We start from the raw sequence: 20,729 nt of genomic DNA on the forward strand, positions 1-20,729 counted from the left end.
TGATTGCTGAAAGCTGGTTCTTACTCCCCTTCCTAAGCATCCTCTGGTGGATGTTATCCTTTGATTGTGCACACAACCAAACTCTGGTCCAGCCCAGCATAAACTTCCTTTGTTCTGATACGATCTGTGCTCAAAATTGTACCTTATGACTACTTTTCCACCAGCACAAGATAAATATATTCTGCAAGGTTGCACTGGTGCAGCTGCAGGGCTGCAAAACATGATCAGCTCACTGCAGACAAACTCTGTCATCACATGATACATACTGTAATGTTTGCAGCTCTCAAAAGGAGTTTTCTGGCACAGAAAATATTCTTATGAGGAGCCAATTTGCTTTTTTACTGTGAAATAATTTACTTTCTTTGAAAGATTAAAAGATAGACTTTTTATGGTTCATGATAAACCTGGGCCTACATTAGAGCAGAGGGTTGCATTCCCTGCATTCCTGACAGGTCTCGAGGGTGAGTTGTGGCATCAGCTGCAGAGGAACAGCACAGAGCCCTGAACCCAGTCCTTGGCAGTAAGGGGGTAAGAAATACTTCAAACATTGATACAGATACTCTTAGAAGTTTTGTTAAAGTCGGATAAGTAGATAAGAACCAGCAACTGGCTCATCTAACGTCTTCAAAACAGTGTAAGTCAGCATCAGCTGCAAGGTTTTGAAAAACATTTCCGCCTTTGTGTTAGTTTAGCTATTCGAGTCCTTAGCTGAAGACTTTGGATGTGGTTTCATAACTGACTCCAACAAATCCAGTGGTGTCTGTGGAGTGGATGACCCCACCTTTCTGCTTATCCTCCCTTGTGCATCAGTGCTTTTAACTCATGTAGCCGCGCAGTGATCTGCATCTACTAATTCACCTGGAAATGAATAACTACTTTTTATGGGGCTCATTTTCAGTCAGACTGCAAGGGCACAACTACCAACGCCAGTGCAAGGGAAGTGATGTGAGTGTGTGGTCAAAAGCAGGGCCATCATTTCAGCAGCAGGAGGAATGCTACATCTACTTATGCTGACTGTGAAATGGCACCCTTAGAATATTATCTCTAGGATGTGTTCCTGAAAATAACAACCTTGCCATAAATCCTCTGTCTGTCTACAAGGGCAGCTAGTACTGCTCTTCCAGACAAGTCTTACAAACTTTAAAGTTTCTTAAGATGGCAACAAAAATCGTCAGTTTTGAAAATGTTCTTACATGATCATAATGCAGATGAATAAAAGAAACTTTTAGTTTCCGAACTTTCTCCATGTGTATTTCTGTATTGCCCTATGATACTGCAACATTGAGCAATCTGGTTTTTCGTTCTCATTTTCATAAAAATCTGAGCCCTCTTAGTGAACATATGATGAGTGAAGTCAACATAAATATACATTAAAATGTTTTTAGTCAGCTGCAGACCTTACTGTCAATGTGCTAATAATGATTTTTGTTCTTAATATGGCTCCGTAGATAAATGACTTATTTTATGTGATGGAAATAACTTTCCTATAGAGTGCTTGGGAAGAAACAGTAAAGATTCCTACAGCTATACAGATGTTAAAACATCAGAGAAGTTCACTCATTTCACAAAGCCAGATACATGGACTTTTTATGCAGAACTCTGTTAGTAGGCAAGACAGATTTCGCTTAAATAAGCCAACCAGTTTAATCACACTGCATTCCTAAATAGCCATAACGTTTCAGCAGCAGCACTGACAAGCTCACCAACACGTATTTTGATCTTATGGATGTCTGTCTGTGACTCATTTTCCTTTTCAGGGACATTTGGGTTGACTGGAGCAATGCACCATGAACTGGAGATTGGATCTCAGATCTAAGGTGACTGGCTCCCTCACAAGAGTGAGGACTCAGTGCATACCAAACCAATCTCACTTCCAGCTTTCAGAGGGAGGAAGACGTATGCTCTAATCAAATTATGTATGAAATAAATTCTAGTGTCACTGTTGTAATTCCATTAGGGCACTCTTTAACGCAGCCCAGATTTTGACTTCGATCCACCAGAGGCAAGTGCTTCATTAATTTCCATAGGTCTACTCCTATGTTTGATATGAACTGCGAGCTTTAGATAGATTACTGAATCAGATCCATCTTGGGATATCCAATGCATCTCAGGTCAAACGTGTGCTGCAACAGACTGCAGGTCTGCTGGAACATACCCAACATAGGAATGGACTCTGCAGGGTGGATTACATATGAATAAATATATGGATTTTTGAAAGCAGAGCATCAGCAAGAGGTGGCCATAAAAATGTGGGGGAAAACCCCCAAATCAAAGCAAAGAAAAAAGAAAGTTGACTGTGCTCTCAACTATCATATTAGCTCAGATGAGAGTTTATATTCACATTATCTACTAACAGGTGGCATTTATTAGAAAATTACAATGCAACAGTGGACAGAAAACAGGAAAGTGCTTGTTCCCTTTTGGAAGAGGATATTTCTATATTATTTTGTTGCTGTTTTTGTTGCTGTAACTGATTTATACGTTTATTTTTACAAAGCAAACCCAGTTAGTGAAAATTATTTTATGCTCCCTTGCTACTATACCAACAAAATGAAATCCAAGTTCCTGCATGATGTGACATGTAAACCATTTGTGCTGAAGTGACTGCCAGAAATGGATGGAAAGATTTTATCCTGAAGAAATACTCAAATAAAATGCTAGTGTAATCTAAAATTATTCACTGATGGCAACTGCACGATTTTTTTGTGTCTTTTTTTAATTATCAGTTTAGCTATTCAACAATCATAGAATCATAGGATAGTTAGGGTTAGAAAGGACCTTAAGATCATCTAGTTCCAACCCCCTTGCCATACACAGGGACATCTCACACTAAATCATATCACCCAATGCTTTGTCCAACCTGGCCTTGAACACTGCCAGGGATGGAGCATTCACAACCTCCCTGGGCGACCCATTCCAGTGCCTCACCACCCTCACAGTAAAGAACTTCTCCCTTATATCCAATCTAAACTTCCCCTGTTTAAGTTTTAACCTGTTATCCCTTGTCCTGTCACTACAGTCCCTAATGAAGAGTCCCTCCTCAGCATCCCTACAGGCCCCCTTCAGATACTGGAAGGCTGCTATGAGGTCCCCATGCAGCCTTCTTTTCTCCAGGCTGAACAGCCCCAACTTTCTCAGCCTGTCTTCATACAGGTGGTGCTCCAGTCCCCTGATCATCCTCTTGGCCCTTCTCTGGACTTGTTCCAACAGTTCCATGTCCTTTTTATGTTGAGGACACCAGAACTGCACACAATACTCCAGGTGAGGTCTCACAAGAGCAGAGTAGAGGGGCAGGATCACCTCCTTTGACCTGCTGGTCACGCTCCTTTTGATGCAGCCCAGGATACGGTTGGCTTTCTGGGCTGCGAGCGCACACTGCCAGCTCATGTTCATTTTCTCATCAAAAAACACCCCCAAGTCCTTCTCCACAGGGCTGCTCTGAATCTCTTCTCTGCCCAACCTGTAGCTGCGCCTGGGATTGCTCCGACCCAGGCGTAGGACCTTGCACTTGTCATGGTTAAACTTCATGAGGTTGGCATCAGCCCACCTCACAAGCATGTTGAGGTTCCTCTGGAATGTAAACCATCAGCAAAGAAAATGATGTTTTCCCTTCAGTAAATATGAAAACAAGTGAATTTTTTAAAGAAGGAAGACATAAAACACTTTTGCTTGCATTTCATGGGAAAAAACCCATCAGCAGCACTGCCATCTAAGGTAAAGCACACATGTTTTCAAAGAAAGTATTATGAGTGTGTGACAAACACTAACAGTTTCACTCAGATCCTCATGCAGGTCCAATTTAAAAGCTGGACAGCCTCAGATCCACCTAGATGCTGTGATCACAACTGTGTGCGTTTATTTCATTTAGCACTTTCTTGTGCCATGATTGAGCTCCATTTCCTTTCTTTAAGGCAGTTAGAAGTCAACAAAAATAGATTTTTCTATTGCTTTTTCTTTCTATTGCTCTTGCTTTTTCACAATCTAACTTCAGATTTTCCAGACAGCCACTTGCTCGTTTACTCATAGAAAGTTAGAACTGAGTGCCCATTTTTCTGCATCAGGAAGAAAAGTGACAGTTCATTAGCTTTTGCTCCCAAATTCTAAAATTACAGTCACATCAATCCACCTCCTTTGTCCTATGGAGCTGCTCTGTTATCACAAAGCCTATTCAAAATTTCCCCAAGGGCCAAGACCAACACTTGAAAAAGAGCCTAACTTTGTACAAAACCAAAAGCGTGCCCCATTACCCAGCATCTGAGACACCCCTGCCTGACCTCCTTCTTTCTAGTGCTGTTATTTCAGACCTGTATCAGTTCTCAGTCTCACCATGGCTGGGAGTAGCGATCTCCACCCTGCTCCCCCAAGCCCACGTAACATTAGTTTGAATCTTTCATTCATTCACTGACAGAAATATTGAGAGGTTTCTTTAAATGACAGCAATATTCCAGGATGACTGATCTGCCAGAAGGATTCTTTAGCACTGTGGAAATAAATGGCTATCAGAGAGAGACTGCTTTGAAGTTACCATTTGCAGTGACCAGAGAACTTGGGTTGAATCAGTTTTTACTGCATTATTTTCACAGCAAGCTCTTTTTGTCCCATCTGAAGGGTTTCTTTGTGAGCAGTGAATGAGGGTGCATCTTGGGAATGATCTGATACTTCAAAAGATGATTCTTGTAGTTTATCTTGCAGTAAGCTTCTCTTCTGAAGGAAATGCTGCAGAGCCCTCGTACTGATCACAATGATAGCACATGCAATGTGCCTTTTATCACTGGACTGTCTGCACTATCGCTTTTCAGTGTAGCTCAGAAGCAAATCCTTGCAAGCTAGGACTTTTATTAATTGATACATAGGAAGATATATGCTGTCTTTTATAATGAAACATTTTTTTCTGCATACACTTCAACTGCTCCTGCTGAAGTCAATGAAAGCTTGCACACTGCCTGGCAAAGAACTACAGTTTAGACTATTTCGGGGACATCAAAATTGAGAATATGTTTAAGAAACTGAAGTTTCTGGGGTTTTTAAATTTTGGTATCCTGAGTTTAATGGAGGGGAGACAGAAGGAAAAAATGCACACCTAGGCAAAGGTAAAAGTTACATTCAGAAAAGGAAAACTGGTGCCCTGTGTCAGCTAATACATATTTACACATTTAGTAAAAGTTTCTAACCAGCACTCATCCTGTAGGAGCAATGAAGACTGACATTTAAAACGACACCATGTTATCACATTGTAAGCAACACTTGCCTATAGGTTTCAGTGTACTGAGAAAAAAAGTTGATTTTGAAGGTGTTAAAGACTAAGTGCTTTAAAACCAGTAGATTTTTAATTAAAAAAAGCCATGGTCATAGCTTCTTCTTTTTTTCTTTTAATAAAATAATGATAAACTAAGCTCTAGGTGTGTGAAAGACATTATTCATGCCTATGCCCATATAATTTATTTGCCATCGGTCATAGAATAATTCAATTATTTTAATACTCTTTAGCATAGCTGCAATGACAGTTGCATGCTTGTATGAACATGGTCCAAACTTGCATGCGGACAATTCCTTAGTCTGAACAACTTGTTCACAGCAGCATCAAGGGTACTAACTAGTGGGTTCTGAAGCATGATTTCTAGCATGCAAGTATTAGATACTTGAGCAATTGCAGAGGAATTCTGGCAATGCTCTCTTACAAGCAGGTCTTGATATGTTTTTGCCTCAGTAGATGCCCTCTATTTCTGGGTCTTTTGACCTTCCTTCCTATGCAGGCTACATGATCCTGGACAAACTCCTGTTCAGTTCTTAGATATTTTTTCATTTTATGCAGAACTTCTGAAAAAGTGCCCCACTGGAAGCTATACAACACTGGAGATTTAGCTTAAAGAATTTTATGGATCAAGAGAAACACTCACTGAAGCTGTTACAGAGTGATAAATGGGAAATGAAAAATTGCAGCAATTCATGAACAACTTTTCTCTCATTTTCTTCAAAGCTCTCTTTTGAGTTACAAAATGATCAACCCTGACTGACCTCAGCAAAAAAAACCTTTCAGCTTTGGATTAGGCTACAACCTACAGGCAATGAAAAAAAACCAGCCCCAAAACACAAGTCTGCATATGTTTTACGTGACAATGATACGTTCCTGTGTTTAGTAAGATGATGATATCATTTGCTGTTGCTTCCTGATTTCATTCACACTGAAGCCAGAACCTAGGCTGTCACAGTTATGTCACACAATGATGGGAAGACTCTTACAGTAACTATTAATAATAATGGAAGGCCAGGTGGGACAGAGCCAAGGTCTAGGGTGAGGAGGCCCTGCTCATGGTGGGGGGGCTGGAACTAGATGATCTTAAGGTCCTTTCCAACCCAAATCATTCTATGATTTTATACTGTGAGCCAGCCTGATTTCTACAAGACAATGTAAAACACGAAGTGGGCTCCTTTCAGTTTCTTTTCTCAGCAGTTCTCCCTTTTCTGTCTTTACTGTAAGTGATACTGCAACAGTAGTTATGATACTCAAAATAGGAAATGGAAATGAAAAAGTTCTTGAGAGAGCAAAATCAAATGACACCCAACACACATGCAGCATGGCTACTCTTCAGTACATGTCAGAGATGCTGTGGCAAGCAAACAGCAGCTGATACTGGGGGCAAGGCCAGCAAGCATGAAAACGGTGTCAGAAAGCGAGAAGCTGGCAGGGCTTCTGCACCAGCATTAAGGCAGGAGAGGGCCAGACCTTCTGGGAGTGAGCTCATATACAAGCCAAGGACAACCAGGAGAACTGCTGGGAGAGGGGCAACAGTGGCAGGGGGCCTAGTGATACTGGAGGTGCTCTTTTAACAACTGCCTTGGGAAATAGCTGCCTCCAGCACAGCACTATTTGAAATCATCCAGTAACATATGGGAGCAAGCATCAAACCTATATTAACAGAGGTAGAAAATCAGAGGCATGACAGTGTGGCATTTTCATGTATATCTGTACATTTTTTCAGGCAAGATACTTGGGGATCAGCAAGACCTTTATCTTAAAATAAATGGATACTACAGAAACTTTCACCCTACCTGTCTGGTTTAATATGCGAAAGATGTCAGTATCATGACAGAAGCTACACTCACAGCATTTCTGAAAACTAGCACATCCCTATCCTTCAGTAATTAGTTATGATTTAATTTAGAACCACTAATCAGTAATTGATTACTTGTACAAAGTAATCACCAGAACTTCAATGCTCTCTGGAAAACAGCTGTGTTTAGAGACACAAGTAACTTCAGTTGCAGAGATAATTTTAGAAGCAGCATTATAATATGGGATAAAAAGCCGGGAACATAAAGAGTAAAGTACACTGGTGCATTAAACGGAAAATAAAAGCCTCAAAAAACTTACCACTGATGTTAGAGCCATCTGAAAACTGTAGATTCGTGCAAGGCCAAAGTCAGCTAACTTTATCTGCCCACTGCTGGTTACAAGGATATTTTGGGGTTTCAGGTCCCGATGCACCACACGATGTGAATGCAGAAAATCCAGTCCCCGAAACAGCTGAAGCATCATATCCTAAATATAAAGAAGAATTCAATATGTAATTATCAAGACAAGGTTTCAAACTAGCAAACTACCTGTCATGATCTGCAAAACTGATTTAATAAATATTGACTTAAATATGTGCATAGGAGATAAAAACAGTTATTAACAGGAGATAAAAACAGTTATTAACATAAAATGGTCAGGATGTTGCCAGAACCAGCTGACATCAACAGATGTCCTTATCAAGTTAATGTATTGTTTCTAGTTGAATTACTTGAGGTTGACTGATAGAAGCATAAAGGCTGGTCAACACACTTAAAAGAAATAGTAAAAGCATGTCTGTAAATCCTGGGACAACTTCAGAAGTATGTTGTCCAAGTAAGAAAAATACACAGCAGCTTTTTGCTCTTAACTTTAAACCACACACCACTTTGCATCTCACAAGTTTATGTTTTATTCTGCCAGAGCAAAGTGAAATTTTATTATTCACTTCATAGGCACAGGATCTGTTTCAATTAGAAAAGCTGTTTAAATGACAAATTTGTCAGGGCTTAACGTTACAGAGGGGAAAAGTTTACTTGGCAAAACTTGTATAGAATGTACTGACTAGGACAGAAAGTACCTAAAGATCAAAGTTTAGTACTAAATCATTGTAATAATAACAGTTATTAAGTAACAGTTCTGATTTTTTTCCTGTTTTGTTATAGCGATGCAATCTTCTATGACATTTCCACAGCTGAAGAAATTATTTCACCTGTACTCATGTGTTCACATTAATCTCAGTCACATGAAAAGAATGAACCAACAGAATCAAAACTAAATACTAGAAATCCCCCTGAATTCCAAACTAGAAGGATACTGTCAACTTGAAAATTATATTTGCAAAACACGCAGTTACATGAAGATGCTGCAACAAGTAAGAAACAAAAGGGATAAAGAAAAAAGTTGTTTTCTGTAAGCATTTGAATTGAGTTCATGAAACTCCAGCTCTGTGTTTGCCAGTGACATATGCCCTTTCTGCAAGCCATGAAGCACGGTGTCTGCCAATCCTGTAATTAGCAACCAAAATGATTTTGGAGAGGTGGATGGCATGAAACATGAGAAAAGGGAAGATGGATAAATTGAAGCTGGTGGCTTTTGTTCTTCTCTATGGATTTGGACACGTTTCAAGTAAATGTCAAGGCACACTAGTAAAAGGAATGATATCTGAAAATGGGTTTAAAAGTACCTCAAAATATTCAACTTGGTAATACTTCTTTAGCTGGATGCACTTCACAGACATCACTATATAATTTAACACAAAATTAGCGCTTCCATGTAAATGTTTCCTGCTATCTCTATCAAAAGTATTATAAAATGCATAGCTATTAAAGCTGGAAACTCTAATCTGATTTTTAATAAAACATGACACATGAAAAACAAAGGCACAATGAAAACAATTTAGGCACATGAAAAACAAGGAGGTGATTGGTGACAGCCAGCATGGTTTCACTAAGGGCAAATCCTGCCTGGCCAATTTGGTGGCCTTCTATAATGGGGCTACGGAACTGATGGATGGGTAGAGTAGCTGACGTCATCTACCTGGACTTGCGCAAAGCGTTCGACACTGTCCCACACGACATCCTTGTCTCTAAATTGGAGAGACATCAATTTAATGGATGGACCACTCTGTGGATAAAGAACTGGCTGGATGGCAACACACAAAGAGTTGTGGTCAATGGCTCAATGTCCAGCTGGAGACCAGTAATGAGTGGTGTCCCACAGGGATCAGAGTTGGGACCAGTTTTGTTCAACATCTTTGTCAGTGACATGAACAGTGGGATTGAGTGCATCCTCAGCAAGCCTTCCGATGACACCAAGCTGTGTGATTGAGATGATACACTGGAGGGAAGGGATGCCATCCAGAGGAACCCTGACACACTTGAGAGGTGGCCAATGACAACCTCAAAAAGTTTAACTAAGCCAAGTGCAAGGTCCTGCACCTGGGCCGGGGCAATCCCAGGCACAGCTACAGGTTGGGCAGAAAAGAGATTCAGAGCAGCCTTGCGGAGAAGGACTTGGGGTTGCTGATCACTGAGAAACTGAACATGAGCCAGCTTCAGTGTGTACTTGCAGCCCAGAAAGCCAACCGTATCCTGGGCTGTATTAAAAGGAGCGTGACCAGCAGGTCGAAGGAGGTGATCCTGCCCATCTACTCTGCTCTTGTGAGACCTCACCTGGAGTATTGTGTGCAGTTCTGGTGTCCTCAACATAAAAAGGACATGGAACTGTAGGAACAAGTCCAGAGGAAGGCCACGAGGATGATCAGGGGACTGGAGCACCTCCCATACGAAGATAGGCTGAGAAAGTTGGGGCTGTTCAGCCTGGAGAAGAGAAGGCTGCATGGAGACCTCATAGCAGCCTTCCAGTATCTGAAGTTGTGTATGCTCCATTCCTGGCACTGTTCAAGGCCAGGCTGGACAGAGCCTTAGGTAACATGATCTAGAGTGAGGCACCCCTGCCCATGGCAGGGGGGTTGGAATTAGATGATCTTAAGGTCCTTTCCAACCCAAACCATTCTATGATTCTATGGCCATTTCTGTATATAACTCTGTGAATGGTAGTAACAGTGGGCTGCTCATAAAGTAGTCAGTATTTATTTGAAGACTCTGATAATGGAGGTATTACCATGGAACTATGGAAGCTGTGACAGTGTTTAATTATTATCACCTCTGAAGGATGGTGGTAAACTGAGAACCTCATTCCTTGGAGCTAATGCCTTTTATTCCCTTTGTTTCCCCAGGAAAAACTGAGATCTGGTAATTTGGTAACTAGCTTACTAGGGTTTACACTTTTAAAAGAAATATACAAAGTGTATTGAATCCCCTTATATTTATATAATTTCCCTTTGCAGTTCAGAAACATGTGGAAGAGCTAGGACTACAGCTCTGCAGGTTTCAGTCATCAGTGCAGTGGAATTAATACATGTCATAAATGCTCACTCTGTGCTATTATAACTTAAACCCCAACAGCCTTTGGATCAGTCTTTCATACGCAAAAAACATGTCAAGAACATTTAAGTACTTGGTTATCTCAAGTTAATTGTTTCACTGAATTTGGGCCAATTTTTTTTTATTCCAAGTAGGCATAATACCAGATTAAATAAGAAAATAATTTAAAGAACTTAGGGATTAGTCAGCAGACCCTGGTGAGTCCCTTTTGGGTGATATTTCTGCATCTGAGTCATTTGTCAAGTATGTAAACTCATTCCTGCAGTTACCAAACATATCAAGAATGTTTTTTTTTCCTGCAACTGATGCGGATTTTGTTTCAACTTTCTTCCTCAAGCTCAGCAAATTCAATCCTGGTCTGCTAGCTGCAAGTTGCAAGCAGTGTCTTCAGTTTCTAAATTCAGAGCCTTCTTCCAGTCACAGGTGAAAAAAGAAAATATTTGAAAATGGAAACAGGTACATCTTTCCCTCCCCACATAGGACTCAAAAGATGAATACAATTTACAGAAGTTCTCTTCACACACAAAAAACAAGATGTGCCGTAGAAAAGTGTACCAGGAAAGTATAAATTTAAGAGGTATTAGGAGGAAGCAAAACTGGGAAAAGAAGCGCTAAATTTCCTCTTCCAGGAAATCCAAAGTTAGTCCATACAGGTTATTCTCTAATATTCATTTTGGACTGTTGATTATGCGCTTTTGCTATCTCTTATTGCTTAATACTGCACATACAAAAAGACCTCTGTTTAAAATTATCTTAAAAGAACAGCCCAAAGACTCATGTGTGTATAGAAGGGCATTTTGATATAAAAAAACCATTTGCTATTTGTGATTCTTTATTGTCCTGTTTTGAAATTCTCAGCCAGTTACGTAAAAGGGCAGAAACCAAAATCACATGGTACAGGCTTACTATTATGCACTTTAAATACAAAATACCAAATTGAGCTGCTCAGAATTTGATTTTGCTTGCACAAATACATTTTCAATATCAAACAAAAGAGAGAGCTTTTAAATTACTCTTATTCATACTGAATCATTAATTTTGTGCTGTACGTAAGTCTAGTCAAAACCCATTAGGCCTCACATTTGGAAAATCACTTCATATTCTCGGTCAGGCACTTGCAAGAAACATCAGACTCAGTCTGGGCTATGCGTTTTCTTTGATACCGTAACTAATATCAGAAGATACTAACCTTTGCTAGCAAATTGGATAAAGGCCATAAATATGCACAAGCCAGATCACTAGCTAATTAAATCAGGATAATTCTACTCATCTAACAGAAAAGCATCCATTTATATCACTGATGATTGCCCAGGACTATCTCAATTACCAAGATCTAGAAATAACCGCAAGACAGGCTTCATGTGTATCAAGGATTAGCTTATACCATGTCTACTTTTCTCTGAGATTTTCTTTGGAAAATTTTTCTTTCCATAAATTGGAATTACCACTAAAATCATATTACAAAAGTTAATTGAAAAATGATCAATTCTATTAGGCAAACAAGAAGATTCATGTCTTGGCAGATTTGAGGAACAAGCTCCAATGAGTCATGATCAATCCTCTACTGACGTCTATCAGATTTCTTCGGATATTTGATGTTTACAAACATAGACACAGAATAGCATCTGTTGTTGCTGATTACAGATTTCTGCCACACTTCTAATATGACAAAAAGCACGACGGTTCTTGCCTGAGTTGAAGATATATACATTATCTCACTGTGATTACTTTCAGATAAACGTGGCTTCACAATGTTTTCCCTTTTCAGGCTACGTTTTCAATGTGGTCTATGCACGAATCTCAAATATTTATTTATAACTCAGTTGAAAACTGAGCTATTTTGGGATACAGTGAACAAATACACTTTCCTTAGAAGCAAATATGTAGCTTTAATTTTGTAAAACCCTCATAATGGAAACAGTTAGGAACAACATTTGTTATGTGAATGCTGCATCTTTTGCATGTTCCACCATATATGGTATCAGTGATGGCATTGCTCAAGTCTGATATTCTCTTAATTTATCAGCATTGAATGTCAGGACCAAATTACAATGAAATTTTCAAGCAACACCATATTATGTCATGAGTGTCATGACATAAGAAGTAAGTCCTGCATATTCTGCCTCTGGTGTCAGCAAAGATGGAGATAGGCTGGGTTAGGCTAAGCAGCTGCTGTCATGCCTCTGCCACAGGCAAGATCATGGCTCACATCTCCCAACCTGGGGGCAACAGGAGCAGAAACTCTTGATTTTCCAGACTTTTGTCTCCTCCTTGTGCCCTCCCCTCTTGAATCTACACTTCACTGACCCCTCTTAACCCTCCTCCAGTTTCTGAACCATAAATCCCTTCCAAGCCATTGGTTTGCAAAATACCATCCTGATCCTTTAAGAGTCACCCACCATCTTGACTACCAGCTACAATATCTGTCAATTGCCTGCAGTAACTTACTTCTTGTTTAGCCAGATTCTCCAGAGTACTCTGCCTGCCTAATCCAAAAGAGGATGGCATGGCTGTCGATCAAATAATTCAAGTATCTACTCCAGGGAAACAGGAACTATGGAGTGTTCTGGGCACTGGTGCAGAGGCACTGGCAGCTGGGGCTGCAGGGGCCTCTGTCAGGGAAGACCGGGGGCTGCCCCGTGCCAGACACATCTGGCTCCAACAGACCCACCAGAGGGTACAGCTGGGCCTGTCAGCCAAGATGGCGGTGCCTCCATGAAAACATATTTAAGAAAGGGTAGAAAATGTTGGCGGGAAAGAGGAGGAGGAAACAGAACGAGTGAGAAACAGCACAGGGAACACCAAGTTGGGAGGAGAAAGAGGAGGTACTCCATGGTGGAGTAGAAATGCACCCTGCAGCCCCTGGAAGACCCGCATGGGAGCAGGTGGATATTCCTGAGGGAACTGCAGCCTATGGAGAGGACCTGTGTTAGAGCAGGCAGAAAGCGTTCGCAGGAAGGAGCAGCAGAGAGTCACTGCGGCTGACCACAGCCCCTCACACACCATGGCCCTGTAGTGCTCGGTGTGGGGGAGTCAGGAGTGAAGTGGAGCCTGGAAAAAGGCAGGGAAAGGTGTTCTCTGAATGCTTCCTTTTTTTTTTTTTCTCCCCTCCTACTACCTAATTACCAATTAAATATCTGTCTTAAGTGGCATTAAACTAAGATCATTTTCCCCAGGGTGAATCTGTTTTGTCACAGTACGCAATCTCCCTGTCTTATCTCAGCACATAACCTTTTTCCTTGTTCTTTATTTTCTGTAGCTGAGGTGGGGGAAAGGAGTCAGTGGCTACGTGGGAGTTCGGCTGTTGGGCTAGTCTATCCCAACACCATGGTAAAGGTACAGATGCTAGAATTGGCCTTGGTAAAGGGGGACACATCATGACGCAACCTGAAGGAAAACACCAAGAATAATACTCCTTCAGAGAAGACCTCCACCCAGAGGTAACATACACATTTGAATGGCTGCTTGTTATATGAAGCTTGCATCTTTCCTCCATTGACTAGTATGTCAAGAGAAAATCTTTAATCAAATTGCCCTTGCTCATGGTCATAGGAGCTCCTAATACCAGAGAAAGTAAACCTCTGGAAATCCACAAATATATATACTTGTCATATCACCAAAGAAAAGGAACACAGTACAGATCCTTGTCAGCTGCAACAGACCCTAAATCTGCACTAACATACAGGCTTTTTATGGCTTTTTCTTTTTTCCTCTTCCTGCTCAATTTATGTGCTAAGATTTGGTAAAACACAGCAATCTTTTGGAATGTCCGAACATTTCTCCTACTCCTCTGCAGAGTATCACATGCACCTGCACAACAACCTGCATCCTTCACCCAGAGTTTCTATCTACATGTTAAGTGTTTTTCTCTTTTTGCTGAACGGAATGAAATGTCCCTATTTTGGATGGCAGATGTTGGGATACTTGTCCTGAACATTTCCTGTAGGAGTGTTTGCATAAGAGACAATTGCAAGTGTAAACAAAGAGGATGAGTTTTAGACAGCAATGTGTAATGCGTCAGGCGACTTTGACAAAAAGGCACACTGCCTCTCACTGAACAGCAGGGCCTTCTCTGAGCAGATGAAGAGCAGGATGAGGCTTCCCTCGTATCCTACAGGATTATACAGAACCCCCAAACATCCAATTCCTTTCAATTTAAAGGGCACTTTTTAAACATGTGGGAATGAAAGTTTAAAGGGTTTTCACATTCTCTGGGGCCTATTTTTGAAGCAGAATAACTACAGCACTTCTATGGTTATACTTTGCAACAAACAGTCAACATTAATTAATGCCAAAAAAACAATGGCATTCCTGAGGAATTACACAGTACAGATACATGAATAGCAAAAGACATGATTAATGTTGTTACACTGAATCTCAGAGGCATTAGTAATAACATAGTGACTCCCTGTTAAATGCAGTTATTTTCTTTTCTAAATCTTGTCCTCACGCTGGGCTGGGAGCCCATCACAACAGCCCATCCAGAATGCCATGACTGCTATGGTGGGGGCAAAGAGGCAATTTGCCACAGCCTATGAAGCTGCAGGATGCTCTTCTCCACGCGGCTGGCTGGGTGCAGTGGCTGGGACAGAGTAAGAAGCAGAGAGAACCCTGCCCTCATGCCCTTTTCCTTCTCTCAGGAGAAAGCTATTCTGTTTGGTCTCCCTGCAGGGCATTCCAAAAAGGGAGGAGGAGGCTGTGCTCTTTGCCTTTACCTAGCCAAACTATAGTCTCTCAGAAGTCATCCATGATCCAATCCAATATATACCCAGTATACAGAGCTCTTCCTCTGACTTATATTGTGTGGCAGTTTATCTCAGAGTAGTCCTATTGTTTTGCATGAAATCATTAACAGGGTAAGGTTCATCCCTCAGAAGACTGCTGTGATATTCCTGTCAACTAAATAGAGTACCAAAAGAATGTGAACTTCACAGCATGTTCAATCTAAATATTTCACTGTTTTGATAAGAGAACAATAAATCCAAATGACCCATTCACTTTGCCATATTAATCAACCTCACTGTACAAGACAAAATGTTCATTTTCTGTTTGCAGAATAAAATGCTGTCCAGAGAGAAAAAAACAGCAAATTCATTTAGTGTATTATTAGGGAACCAATATCTGCCAGGCTTATGCAATTAATTGGTCTAATAATTGCTGGGAGTTTTGTACGCTGCTACCCCAAACGTAAACAATTTGTTGCCAGTTTTAAGTATCTTTAAATATCAGGTAAAATATTTGCATAATTATTTTTGAATTGTAAAATTATTTCAATTATATTAAAGACACTTCAATACACTCAGGGTAGATTAAGGGATGTTTTAAAAGAGATTCTGAGAAACAGTTTTTGATTCATTTTAAACTACTTTTGGAAGACAGAAAGCACAGCTCAGGCAAGTGATTCTGATTATCCAGTTCTTAGGATGAAGAACCCTACAGACATGCATGCTCACAACAGTATTCATGGATGTATATAGGCATTTTAGTATTTTGAATAAACCCACTGAAGTCAATATTATTCATACTAGTCAACTGCAAAAGTATAAACAATGAATATAGTTTTGGTTGGTTGGTTGGGTCTTTTTAATTTGTTTTGGGTTTTTATGGCTAGAACTGCTTGCATAACAGTTTAAAAGATACAATACCTGAAGGACTGGAGTCTCTAAAACACAGTTTTGAAGACTATTTTCATTGCTATTATAACCAGTAAGGTAACCAAGATTAGAAAATTCTAAATAAATTACTGCAAATGTGAACAAGATGCAGAAAAAATGCAAAATTTTAACTGAATTATAAACGTCCATGCTAGTCTTTGAAAAACCTTGAGGCTGAGAAACGCTATTTGCAATGCCATAAGATTATGACTGAATTTTACACAAGGAACTATTTTCCTTTATTGTCATGCTGCTGTAGACTGAATTCAATTCACAGCTACCACAGCAGGTTTAACATGTTCCGCTCCCTTTGCCTGCACTCACCAACTGTCCCTTTTAAATTAGAAGGGAACCACTGGATTTTTACTGCCACAGGTGACCCTGACCAAGCATATTTTGGCATACTTCAAACACTACTCAACTGCCAGTACTCACCCGCAGCAAAGGCAACATGGTTAAGACAAGACAAATGGCTGCACCTAATTGTGTTCAAGGAACTGTTCTGAATAACCTTATGTGTGCCCTCCTTAAAACAGAGACCTGCATTAATATTTTAGAGGTCTTGAAAAGTGTCAGTCTTAGTACATGTCTGCTTTACCAGTATCTTAATATTGCCAGATTTGCATACTGATCTCAGTATCTGTGAAGCAAATCCAGTATGTGAAATGTGTACTTAACACCTGCGGGACACATTCATATTACATGTGTATAAGCATACATGTGGATGTATTTAATTTCAGGCAGATCAATATTAATTTAAGTGTCTGTAAGTCCTCCCACACCAATTTCTCATTTTGTAGCTCAACACCTCTCAAGTCAGTTTGCAATACAGATCTTTCAAGTCTGACTTCATCAGCTGCAGTTTTTCGTATTTGATGAGAAAGACTTGTGTGGCTGAAAGGAAACCTATACAACTATTGTCCCACTTATTTTCAGTGATTCAGTGTACCAAAAATTCCAATCAAAGTGGAATTACCAGACATGCAAATGAAACACATAACATTTTCTACCTGGCTCTTGGTATTTTTTTAAGAGAAAATACATGCAAATTAAATGAGAACAGAGGGGAATTTTCGTTTAACAATTTGACAGAAATTAGCACATGTGCTGTACTGTTACCAAGACCTGTCCTGGCTATGAAATTTTTACAGCAGGTAAATGTAACTTTGTGATCAACAATCTTTTTTAACTGCTCAAAACTTTCCACTCTTTGTGCCCAGTAGCAGACACAGTAGAAGGCACGGCTCTTAACTGAATTTATCAGCTTTTCAGCCTGGAGAAGAGAAGGCTGTATAGAGACCTCATAGCAGCCTTCTGGTATCTGAAGGGAGTTTACAAGGATGCTGGAGAGGGACAATTCATCAGGGCTGTAGCAATAGGACAAGGGGTAATGGGTTTAAACTTAAACAGGGGAGATTTAGGTTGTATATAAGGAAGAAGGTCTTTACTGTGTGGGTGGTGACGCACTGGAATGGGATGCCCAAGGAAGTTGTGAATGCTCCATTCCTGGCAGTGTTCAAGGGCAGGTTGGACAGGACCTTGAACAATCTGGTCCAGTGTGAGGTGTCCCTGCCCATGGCAGAGGGGTTGGAACTAGATGATCTTAAGGTCCTTTCCAACCCAAACCATTTTATGATTCTATAATTCTATGGTCTGAGCCTAGATAAGCAAAAAAACAATTATTTTCCCCTGTATCCCTGGATGATATCATCACAGTTATGTACATCCCCATATACTTTGTGGGAAACTTTCTCTTAAGCTTTTCATAAAATTGTACTTGAGACAGTCTCTCACAGCTCAGTCTCGTTGTTACCCACTCTTTGATTCCTTATACAGTCTGAGAACGAGATGAGGACTAAAATGAACCAAGAAAGCCCCTAAACTTTTCACTGGCTCACCCAGTTGGTTGAGACTTGAAATACCCTCTGTGATTTGTATGCATTGGCTCTAAAGCCCATTTTGGCATTTGGCTGGTGACTGACAGCTGTCAAAATTTGGTATCTAAGCATCATATCAGATCAACTGGATTGCTGGGGCAAAGCTGTAGTTTGAATTCTGAAGTATACTTCTAATGTAATTCCAGTTTCTTTAATGGTCACTGTACTTGACAATGACTGATGCTGTGAGCCTCTTCTGGGGTAAACCCCAGACTTTCATTTGACTAAGTCAGCCTATTCTGGAGCACTCTGTACACTCCCCTATCTCTATCAACTCTCAGTAGAGCATAGATTTTTGATTGCTTTTAATAGTATACACTTCCTTCTCTCATCCTCGGACATCATTGTCATTTCCTCTTCATAGGCTTTGCTTCTGCATTCCCAAGCTGTATTTTGGGACATCCTAAGCATATCACCAGTTGTTTCAATCCTTGTGGAAGCTCTCCTGATGTAATCAGAGAAATAAGTCCACCCAGAAAATCCACAAGGCTGGATGAGACTCCTTTCAATTACTTCAGTTTGCTTCCAGGAGGAGTTCACAGAATCACTGTCTCACTCCTTCCCAGAATCTACAAACTACAGTACATTATCAACCACTGATGGACCAATTCTGTGACACTGGTCCTTACAAGGAAAGGTACCAAGAAACAAAACCCTTTCCCTGGAGGAGAACACTGCTCAATCAGCACTACAGCTGTTTACTAGCACCTTCATGACGCTGTTGGTCACAATAACTCTTTAATTTATTCAGACTCTATTAAGGTTTAAAAGTATGGCATATGTTGACAGCCAACACTCCTCACTAACAGGAAAGACACATTGCTGTGGGGCCCAGATCTCAGCTTCTCCTTTGCTGCAGCTGTCTGTGGATAGCAGCTAATTGTATCCACTTTTTAACCTCGAGGATAGCGTCTGGAGGGGACCAAGTGCCACAAGCATACTTTTTTTTTTCCAACGGTCATTTCCTCTCTGGTGTAACTTGCATGACAGCATGTGACAAGCAGAAATTAATGGGGACACTGCTGTGCCAATACCTCTTGAATTGCTTTGACACTGGCTGCAGGCTGCCTGCTTGGCCACCCAGCCAAGACCTCACATGAAATGTGGCAAGGGGCCCACAGCTCTATTCACTAACAAGCCAGCTGGTCAGTGATTAGAAAGCTGAAACAATGCTGTGCACATACATCAAGAAAAATGCTTTACAAACAGCTTTGGACTTCAGAGGTAAAGTCTTCTAGAAGAGGAAATCTGTAAATTTATCATCTGGGGACTGCTACCTTCAGCTAACACTACAGATAACGTGGAAGGTCCTGGAAGATGACTGTCCTACACTGTCACCTGAGCAGAAGAAGGGCTAATCTCAGAACAAAGACTAACAACACGCTCAGTATCATGTGCGAACAGCTTAGACCACATGGATTGTGGTCCAGAGGAGCATTCAAACTATGTAAATACATAGAGATTTATGACAGACATCTCTTCCTAATGGTCTATCAACACCTTAGCAAGATTATTGACATTTCTGCATAAATTCTCCCCGGATTTGTCTGCAGTGTAGCATCAAGAAGGATGAGGTTTGTTTATACGCTGATACATAACAACAAAGGATGAGACTAGAAGCATCCCAGGGGATTTGGATGACCAGATCTCCTACACCCAAGGCAGCTTTGATCATTTCACCAAGCTTTTTTGAACAGCATCCACTAAAATTCATAGGTTCTTTATGAAACACCTATGTGGCAACAAGAAAATAAGTCATGCTTCTTTTGAACCATGAAAAAAAGCAGTCAAATGGATCCTATAGAATAGAAACCCCCAAAATCATTTAAAATCAGTAGGGCTTGGGCTCCTAATTTTCATTGCTCCCTTGAAGTTACAAACTCTGTCCAGCAATTTTTAATTGAAAAAATTTGTTTAAACTTATCACCAGCATGCTCTATTACCTGATATGCACATATCAGGACATATACAGATACATATGAGCTCAAGGCACTGTAAAAGAGGCTGGCAAGACAGCAGCCACTTTGTGAATTAGAAACTGGGGTTACTGTAGAGTTTGGACTTTAGGCCTCATTAATTTTGACTGTTTTCATTACAAAAATCTCTAGGAATTCAGCATAGTCATGAACAGCACTTGCATGCTAAGGAAGAAGATGGCTTTATATTAGGCCCAGCTAAAGCCCAGTGAAATCACTGGGACTCTGTCCATCAGTTTTCAAAGATCTGAGTTGGTCTCACTGCTTTTAAATACCTCCGTTCTCCTCTCACACTCATCAGGTCCAGGAAGACCTTCAGAAAGATGCAGCCAACCTTCTCTGAGACAAAACTGTCAGCATGACACCAGACATTGAAATGCAGCTATTCTCTAGATTTAGACACTCCTTTAATAAATAGTTAACAGTTTTAATTAAAGATGTGAAAGGAAGCAGGAAGACAATCTCTTCCAAATCCCTCCATGGAATACATAATAAGTAAAGCTCAGTTTTGCACTTTTTAGAAGCCACTCTTCAATGATTTTTTTGGTTGTAATGTACTTGCATGGCAGAAACATTGTGATGCTCATCAGTGCCGTACAATGGCTCAACATCAGGGTGAGTTACTACCCGAGCTCTAGTTACAGGAATTCATTTAACTTTGC

General features: G+C 40.4%; 1 protein-coding gene across 2 annotated transcripts in view; it reads right to left on the minus strand.

Moving 5' to 3' along the window:
- CDK6 (cyclin dependent kinase 6) overlaps positions 1-20,729 on the minus strand; it is a 127,569-nt gene that overhangs the window by 65,103 nt on the left and 41,737 nt on the right. For both annotated transcript variants that reach the window (XM_061468490.1, XM_061468491.1), the window contains exon 3: positions 7,373-7,540. In XM_061468490.1, the coding sequence (XP_061324474.1) occupies positions 7,373-7,540 (168 nt within the window). The remainder of the gene's footprint in view (positions 1-7,372; positions 7,541-20,729) is intronic.

This window comes from Pezoporus flaviventris, unplaced genomic scaffold, assembly GCF_033815535.1.
Source record: "Pezoporus flaviventris isolate CSIRO_AGI_PZ_B2104156 unplaced genomic scaffold, CSIRO_AGI_Pfla_v1 ptg000047l, whole genome shotgun sequence".
NCBI classification, from domain to species: domain Eukaryota; kingdom Metazoa; phylum Chordata; class Aves; order Psittaciformes; family Psittacidae; genus Pezoporus; species Pezoporus flaviventris.